This window comes from Triticum aestivum, chromosome 5D (assembly GCF_018294505.1).
Source record: "Triticum aestivum cultivar Chinese Spring chromosome 5D, IWGSC CS RefSeq v2.1, whole genome shotgun sequence".
Taxonomy (NCBI): Eukaryota; Viridiplantae; Streptophyta; class Magnoliopsida; order Poales; family Poaceae; genus Triticum; species Triticum aestivum.
The window spans coordinates 540082161-540091763 of record NC_057808.1 but is presented as its reverse complement, the minus strand read 5'-3'; the positions used below and the strand labels follow the sequence as shown (position 1 = coordinate 540091763).

The following is a 9603-nucleotide window of genomic DNA, read 5'->3' as shown; positions in this document are numbered from 1 at the left end:
CTCAAATCATTGCATCATCCTTCTTGGTTTCTTGTTTGTTTTTTATTTGTGTGAGTTTTAGGCCTTATAGTCACCTTTATGACAAGCTCGAGTTCATAAAAAAACGGAGTTCATATGCATCTTCTACGATGTTTTCGATGTTGGAGTTTTTTAAGTTCTTCATTCATAGAGGTTTCACATCTCTATATCTTCGCCGTCGCTATTGGATATTATTTGTCGTCATCTATCTAACAAGCTTGAGTTTGCTCTATTCGGAGCTCGTTTGCAAAAGTTATGGCAGTTCAGATTTTATTGTATCCATCTATTTTGCTTGGGCTTCTTTGCTGCACTCCCGCGGTAGTACTGCTCTGGGAAGCGGTAGTACCGCTTATAAGTAGTACTTCCGCTATCCAGTACCGCGTGTACTTTCACTGCTTCTGGGTACTCGACTTTCGTGTCGGATTTGCACGGCAGTGGAACAGTAGTGAGAGTGGTAGTACCGCTTACAAGTGGTAGTACCGCCAGACCACTACGGCCCCACTTCCGCTTCTTTCTGGACCCTTCGCGCTCTCAGCGGTTGTAGGGCGGCAGTGGGTGCGCGATACTACAGCTTATAAGTGGCAGTACCGCTCACACTGGGCGGTAGTACCGCTGTTGCGGTACTGCCACACTCCACTGGCCTGCCCTATCTCCCTATGCCCCTGAGCTGTAACCACAGCGATAGTACCGTTAGGGCGAGTGGTAGTACCGTTAGGGCGAGTGGTAGTACCGCTCCGGCAGGACTACCGCCTCGCGTGTGGCTCCTCTTCATTGCACTGCTCTGTGGGTACACCGTCCGAGCGATAGTACCGCTTATGTGCGGACTGTGGATATAACGGTTGGATTTGGGGGAGCCTATAAAAGAGGGTCTTCTTCCTCAATGGATCTTATCCTTGAGCTCGTGTTTTGTCTTCATTATTGATCTTCTTCGAGTTTGCTATCTTTCAATGCCTCTAATGATTCTTTCTAACTCTTGAGAGAAAATAAAAAAAAAGATCTAGCTCTACATTTTCACCTATCACTTTCTTCTGCATGTCAGAAAACCTTTAGATCTAGACCTTGAAGTTAGTCGTACCGAAGGAAATCGTTAGTCGTAGGATACTGCTCGTACTGATCGAAAGGTTCGGTCTGAGAGGTGCCCGGACTGAAGCGTTCGGCCAATAGCGACGGCATATAGATTAATAGATAAGCCAAGCTTTTCGACAGGCTTGTTCACTGAATAAAAGAACTGGTCTGCCAGCTGCTGTTCATTTTCAGACGTGCGACTTCGTGCACTCCCACTCTAACTCTAGGTTCCCTTTGACATTTCTGACAATTTCCCTGACACTCCATCCAGTGCAGCTTAGTAAAATGCCGAAGATTCCTCAAGAAAAGAAGAAGTAAAATGCCGAAGATATACCATACAAAATTAACGCAAGAAGTATTAATTCTCATCATGTCACAACATTTATATATTTTTCAAGGAATCACATTACTAATATTAACTGCTGCTGTAGCTGTAGCTGTAGTATGAACAGATCAAGAGAGCTGATGCATGAGACGATGGACGTGCGGCGCAGATCACAGCCCGATGGAGCGCAGCACGGCGGGGTTGACGGCGGTGGTGGCGCCGTCGACGACGAGGTTGTGGCCGCTGATGAAGCCCGCCTGGTCAGACGCGAGGAACAGCGCCGCCTCCGCCACGTCGGCCGCGCGCAGCACCTTCCCGCGCAGCACGTTGTGGGCCTCCGTCATGGCCTCCATCTCCTCGGCGCCCACGCCCACCACCGCGCAGCTGAGCGGCGTGGCCACGCCGCCGGGGGACACGAGGTTGACGCGCACGCCGTGCCGCCCGAGCTCGCCCGCCGCGGCGCGCACCAGGCCCAGCAGCGCGTGCTTGGACGCCGTGTAGGAGGCCGGGCCGAACCCGCCCTGCACGCACGCCACGCTCCCCGTGCACACGATGGCGCCCCGGACGCCGGCCGCCACCATGGCCCGCGCCGCGTGCTTGACGCACGCCGCCGCGCCCCGGAAGTTGACGGCCATGACGCGGTCGAGCGCGGACAGGTCCATCTCCGTGACGGGGCCCGTCGGGAGCAGCACGCCGGCGTTGCTGAGCATGACGTCGAGGCGGCCGTGTGCCGCCACGGCCGCCGCCACCGTCGCCTCCACCTGGGCCTCGTCCGTCACGTCGCACCGCGCGTACGTGCAGCACGCGCCGGACTCCGCGATGGAGGCCGCCACCGCCTCGCCCAGCGCGTCCTGGATGTCGGCGATGACCACCGTGGCGCCGCTGGCCGCGAAGAGCCGCGCCGCCGCCTCGCCGATGCCGCTCGCGCCGCCCGTGACGATGGCCACCTTGCCGTCCAGCCTCGGCCTCGACATGGTGATGCCGACTGATCTGTCCTGCACAGCACCGCGCTGCAACTCCACGCGGTTAACTTAGGCCGGAAAGAATGATGTGCTGTGGAGATGTGTGTTGTTTTGCACCATCTGTGCTGTGGATGTGTTTATATAGGGCTTCGTTTACTTCGAGCAAATGCAACCGCGTCAGCATTATATATAATCAGGGTAATATAAGCAATGCTGATCCAGAGAAGCAGTTGTACTTGTACTGCCTACCCTACGTACGTTTTGCGATTTGCATGCACTAAATTTTCTGATGAAATGCAGGAGGAAGAAGAATCTGTGGAGGCGGGCAGGCAGGCGACAGGGAGGAACAGCGGGCGACGGGAAGCACGTGGCCATGGTCGAGGGCTGGAGGCAGGCAGGGACCTTCATCGCTTTGTTAGGCTGGCATGCTCGCCCCTGTCAAGTGCACATACGCACACCATTACATCACTGGTATTACCCAATATATTCAACATGTTTGTTTGTTTGATGGATGGAGGAAAAAGATCTAGAGTTGGATCTGATGGTCTGCGATCCATCTTCCAGCGTACGCGTTGTTGTTCTAGAAAGAAGTTGGTGGAAAGAACCAGGGTGTTATTTTGGCAAAGGGAACAAGCCAGCGTGGCTCTGTGGTCCTCCCCTACGGGCCATGGTGGGTCCCCCGTCACGGTGGGCCCCGTGGCTTGAGTCCCTCGGTAAGGTGGGGGAGGTGCCAAGCGAAAGCTCCACACCTCCGCAGCGATGCATGTAGGTGTCACACCCCTCTTGCGGCACTGCCTAGACTCTAGTGATCTAGTTCACCCTCGCCAGCGCCCAGGGTGAAATCCTCATGGGCGTTTTGGCGGACTTCGTGGTGGCGACGTGGGGATTCCATCGATGAGTTGTGGATTTCCTCCCATTGAGGCGACGTGTTGAGCTTATTTCATTCACACATATAGGCTCTCCTAGGCTATCTCGGGCGTCTAGCGTTCACATTTGCCCCTCTCATTTACACATATAGGCTCTTCATGCCTCTCAATCCTTTCTGCTCGTCGGCAAGATCAACGCTTCTCAATCTGGAGGGCCCTCTCTGATGCTAGTTTGGTGGCATTGTTGATATATAGTTCGGTGGTTTCATTCAGATAGCTCATGTCCGAGTGCCAATGGTTGGTTGTGTCTCGTAGTGGCCCAGCCTCTCCTGTGCTCTCAGCGGCGTCGATGACATCTGCTAGTGCACTCTTGATGCTCGTTAGTGGTCTCGTCCTATTTAGTCTTTTTTTTCTTTAATAAGCTCGATTGAAGATTACTCATCACCATGTATCGTTCAGCCATGTACTTTTATTCATAAAAGATTGTGGCTAAGTCTCAGTCGACTGAGACCTAACCAAATCTAAGTCAACTGACATAACATATAGGAAAGAAAAAGAAAAACTAAATTTTTTTTGCATGGATCTCCTCATAAGATCCCACGAATATAACATCGGTTAAATCCCAGTCGACTGAGATTTAGCAATGACGAACGTAAAATAGGGCGAAAGCTTGTTCTCTGTTATGTCGGCAGGAACTAAAGTAAGATGGCCATTTTGTTGTCTCACTTTTGTTTCGCTTTCCGTGGTCAGACCATATCGAATGCGAACGCGCGCGAGGCGTGCTGCGGCAAACTCGCTGGAATTTCTGTGCTTGCTTGCAGTCTGAGGCTGCTCGTCGTCCTCGCGGCTGCTACTCCCAATCTGTTCGGCTGGTGACGCGCAGGTATAGCCTTGCCGACGGCCAGTGGAAATACTTTAACATTTATACTGACGGCACACGCGGCTCAGATCCAGAGAAGAGACAGAGTTACTGTCTGCACGCCATGCAGTCCGGGGGATGGTCAACGGTCTCGTTCGTCGGATCCCGCGCCATCATCATCTGCATCGTTGAGTCAACGGGTGATTAGCTCTCTGCTGGCTGATGGGTTTGATTTAATGGATCTGACTCTGACCCACCCTTGATCACGGCTGCCGGATGGATGGCTTGGCTTGCGGTCAAGGCACACGAACTTTTCCCCTCCCATCCGAAGCAGATCGAGAACATGTACGACACCACCAAGCAGTATAGTAATAAGTTCATAACCACGCTAAATTCTTTAAAATAATCCCAAACCATGCATATAACCTTTTGAAAGAAAGTGGTATATAGCTTATACAGTAGGTCGATATGCATAAGAGCAAAAAGCCCACTCCAAATATCCTAGGGTTCGGATCATGCGCCTATCATTCTTCATTCTAATTCTACAAACCCATCTACTCACCTCCTTTCAAGTTTGAATTGGGATGGTTGCACTGGGAAGGCTTTGCATACATAATCAAGAATGTATTCGAAAGGCCGGCCATTGGTCGCACACCTATTTAGAGATGAAACTTTAGAATAAAGGCCATAAGGCAATACCTATCTAGATGGGTGAAACACACCAATGAAATGTACAAAAAAGAAAAGCAACGTCTCGGCACCATTATTGATGACCTCAACAAAATCGGATAGACTCGCATCTTGTCACAACAAGACATTGAATTGAAGAATCAATCTAATAATGAGAAGATTGCACGTCTTTTGCGAGAAGAAGGAATTAAATATTACCAAAGATTTAAAGCCGACTTCGCCTTGAAGGGAGACAGTAATGCACGTTACTTCCAATTGGTCGCCAATGGCCGCCATAGGAAGAAGTGTATTTTTAGTCTCCAACAAGATGAGGGGAAGATCGAAGGTCAGGCATAGCTCAAAATTCATATATCCAAATACTACAAATCTCTGTTTGGGGCACCTGATGAAGGGAACTTCGCTCTTGACGAGACCCGGACGGATGATATTCCACAAGCCACATCCGAATGGAATGATATCCTCACGGCACCTTTCTCCGAGGAGGAGGTGAGAGTTGCTGTGTTTCAAATGGAACATAAGAAAGCTCCAGGTCCTGATGGCTTCCCCGCGAAATTCTATCCGAATTTCTGGGATTTCATAAAGACTGGCCTATTGGAGTTGTTCAATTTTCTTCATGCTGGCCAACTTGAACTATTCAGGCTTAATTTGGGCGAGATCGTTTTGTTGCCAAAAATTAAGGAGGCTGAGCGGATCCTGCAATATAGACCCATATGTCTCCTTAATGTCAGCCTCAAGATTTTCACCAAAGTGGCTACTAATAGGCTCAAGATGGTTGCTGACCATGTCGTCCAGCCATCTCAAACGGCTTTCGTGCAAGGTAGAAATATACCCGATGGAGTAGTAATCCTACATGAGACCGTTCACGAGATGCACCGTAAAAACATGAGTGGAGTGGTGTTCAAGATTGACTTTGAAAAGGCCTATGACAAGGTCAAATGGTCATTCCTTCAACAGGCCCTAAGAATGAAAGGTTTCTCCAATAAATGGCGCCAGTGGATTCAAAATTTTGTTATTGGAGGTAGTGTGGTTGTTAAAGTCAATGATGACATAGGGCATTACTTCCAGACGAAAAAAGGACTAGGACAGGGTTACCCCATGTCTTCAATGTTATTTAACATCACTGATGACATGTTGGCTATTCTGATTGATCACGCCAAACAGGACGGTCAAATTGCAGTAGTAGTGCCCCACCTTGTGGATGGTAGCCTCTCTATTCTGCAGTATGCCGATGATACAATTTTTTTTATGGAACATGACCTGGATAAGGCTTGAAACCTGAAATTATTGCTTTTAGCGTTTGAGCAGATGCTAGGCCTTAAAATTAACTTCTATAAAAGCGAATTGTTTTGATATGAAGAAGCCAATGAGGCAGCGACTGAGTATGCCGACCTGTTTGGTTGTGCGCAAGGCCGGTTCCCGATTAACTATTTGGGAATTCCAATTCATTATCGGCGTCTCAGTAATGCGGAGTGAAAGCATGTAGAGGAGCGTTTAGAGAAACGGTTGAGCAGTTGGAAAGGTAAGTTGCTCTCTGTTGGAGGATGACTGGTCTTAATCAACTCGGTCCTCCCAAATATGATTCTCTATATGCTATATTTTTCCAACTCCCAAAAGGGGTCTTGCAGAGGCTGGATTATTTCAGATCTAGATTCTTTTGGCAAGGGGATAATGAAAAGAAAGAATACAGGCTAGTCAAGTGGAGTGTGGTTTGTAGGCCGAAAAACCAAGGTGGACTTGGCATTCATGATCTTCAGGTCAAGAATGATGTCTTACTTAGTAAATGGTTGTTCAAACTACTTACCGAGGATGGCGTTTGGCAAACACTGTTGCGCAATAAGTATCTAAGCCAAAAAGTTGTGCCACGGGCCTATTGGAAACCTGACGATTCACACTTTTGGGCTTGTCTAATGTCGGCGAAGAAACACCTTTTCCGTTTTTGATCCTTCGCGATAAAAGATGTGTCGGAGATTCGTTTCTGCGATGACAACTGGCTAGACAATGCCAGCCTCCGAGAATAATATCCAAATTTGTACTGCATTGTTCACGATAAGAATTATACTCTGGCGTAGGTGCTCAGTTCATTCCCGTCGAATTTCGATTGAATCGAATATTTCTTTCAGGTGGTATTTGATTGGCCCCCGTTTTATGTCATGGCAAAAATCTGTTATCTCGATTGGAGTCGGTTAACCTGACAGAAGGACGAGACGTGTTTCACTGGAACCTCACTACATCTGGGTCTTTCACAGTGGACTCTATGTACTGTGCACTCACGCATTCAGAGATCCCAAAGGATAATAATAAGAAAATTTGGATGTCGAAGACGCCACTAAAAGTAAAAATCTTCATGTGGTATCTTCGAAGGGGGGTTGTGCTAACCAAAGACAATCTCGCTCGTCGCAATTGGCAAGGAAGTAAGGAGTATAGTTTTTGTACTCGTGACGAGACAATGAAACACCTCGTTTTTCAATGCAAGTTTGCGCATTCTACGTGGCCAGTTATCCAAATAGCATCCAATTTGTATCCGCCCACAAGTGTTGCCAATATTTTTGGTCATTGGTTGGATGTAATTTCAAATAGGTTCAAAACACTAATTCGGGTAGGAGCATATGCCTTATTATGGGCGCTTTGGCTATGTATAAATGATTTGATTTTCGAGGGCCAAAACACCTCCCCTTTGCAGGTTATTTTCCGCTGTACGCATTCGCTTCGTACGTGGTCTATGCTACACCGAACGGAGTACCAACCGGTATTCAAGGTGGTGTGTATGCGGCCGGAGCGGGTGGCCAGGGAGGTCTTTACCCAGCATGGGTGGCAACATAAAATCTTTGGATTGCTGCACCACCTCCTTTAACATAGGCATAGTGTCGTTCCTATATGATCCTACTGTTGCTGATATGTCGTCTTTTTTATCTTCTTTCAGTTTGTTATTGTTTGGCTGTATGCATCTTAGTTATGCAAAGGCCGGATGTTGCACATTATGCTTTGTATTCACTTGATGCCGCATTTCGTGTCAATAAACATGCCCTTTATCGAAAAATATCTTAGGGTTTATGATTGGATTAGGGACATAGGTGATAAGAGTATCTTTTTGGCGACATCATGCACCTCCTGCAAACCCGAATGGAGGGAGTATTAATTGCTCCTTTTGTACCTCCGTATTTGAAAGGAAGGCGTGAAAAACAACACTTGAAGGAATGGTGCAAGGAGAGTTACTAGCATTACATGGACAGAACTTACCCGGTCACCTCCTTCTCAATAACTTAAAAATTATGCAATAAATCCCTCTATGTAGAAACCCTCTCACTGCCTTGTATTCCTTCTTTAGGCTGGTCATAATGAAAGTAACTTAGCAATTACTAACACACCGCATTTCAAGACAAATTTGTTTATGTGACATATAGTTAATGAAAAGAAAGGTGTTTGAAGTAACATAATGTGTTACTGTAACATAACGTAACCCAAAGCAAAATGAGTCTATATTGTAGTAAAATGCTATCATTTACGATATTACTTGTATGTTGCTTTGCACTATGAAGATAGTAACAAAGACTAGTGTCATATATATATGACACTAGTCTAAGTTACTCCCCAATATAACTAGCCTTAGAAGCATCACACCATCCCTACGCGAGAAATGAAGGGAAGTGAAACGACAATCCCACTTTTCCATCCTTAATCCTCGGGCTGAGGGATAAATATGGAGAGAAAAATCCGTAGCACGCCCCGGTCCCGGCGATGGAGGCCGCCACAGCCTCGCCCATTGCGTCCTGGATGTCCGCGATGACCACCGCGGCGCCGCTCGCCGCGAAGAGCCACGCCGCCGCCTCGCCGATGCCGCTCGCGCCGCCCGTCACGATGGCCACCTTGCCGTCCAGCCTCGGCTTCGACATGGTGCCCGCTGCTTTTGATCTGCGCCGCCCTGCCCTGCAAAGTCACATGCTTAACTCAGCAGATCGATGTGCCGTGCATGTGTTTATATAGGTCTTAGTAACTTGAAAATATTCCAGCCGCGTAAGCGTTACCACGTTTGCAATTATGTAAAACTAATACTGCTAATTTGGATGAACGTTGAACGGAAAAAAGTTGAAGGAAGAATAATCTGTGGAGGCGGGCGGGCGGGCTACGAAGAGCACGTGTTATGAAGCATGACACCTTCATCGCCTTGTTAGGCTGGGCATGCTCGGCTGCTCGCCCCTGTCAAATGCACACACACGCGCACCATTACAGCATTATTACACAAAATATAATCGTCATGTTTGTTTGTTTGTTTGTTTGATGATAGTATACTATTAGTGATCTAAACACTTTTATATTTCTTTATGGAAAGAGTAAGTAACATCGATGGAAGAGAACGATCATGAGTTGGTCCTGATGGTCTGTGATTCATCTTCAAGTATACACGTTGTTTCGAAGTTGGTGGACCGGACCAGGGTGTTATTTTGGCAAACGGAACAGGCCCGGGCCAAGCGGCGCTCTCTGGGCGGCCACACAGGTGGCGACCAAGCCCCACAGCAACAAGGGTCCACCCATCACCTCTCCTCACTGCCGCCAGCTAGCTGGCTAGATTTGCTCATTTGTTGTGTCCCTCTTGGGGCGCCACCTTCGATCTAGCCCTTCTCACAAGCTTCAAAAGTGAAAACCCATGTCCGTTCCGACGGACTCGATGTTGGCGGCGCATTGCACAGTGACCCTCCTGGGGCCATGCTCGGTGAGTGTGGGTTTCTTCCGCTCGCGACGGCGTGTTCGAGCCGGTTTGGAGTGCCACTCGATGTCGCCTTGGCTCTGGCGTTTGGCGGTCACGCTTATCCCTCTCATTTG

At 48.4% G+C, this 9603-nt stretch overlaps 1 protein-coding gene across 1 annotated transcript; it reads right to left on the bottom strand.

The window, feature by feature from the left end:
• Positions 1 to 1441: 1441 nt before the first annotated feature.
• Positions 1442 to 2658, bottom strand: LOC123126078 (short-chain dehydrogenase reductase 3b-like). Its single transcript, XM_044546483.1, has one exon. It carries the CDS (start codon positions 2380 to 2382, stop codon positions 1579 to 1581), a length of 804 nt encoding a protein of 267 aa, XP_044402418.1. The 5' UTR covers positions 2383 to 2658; the 3' UTR covers positions 1442 to 1578.
• Positions 2659 to 9603: the final 6945 nt, after the last annotated feature.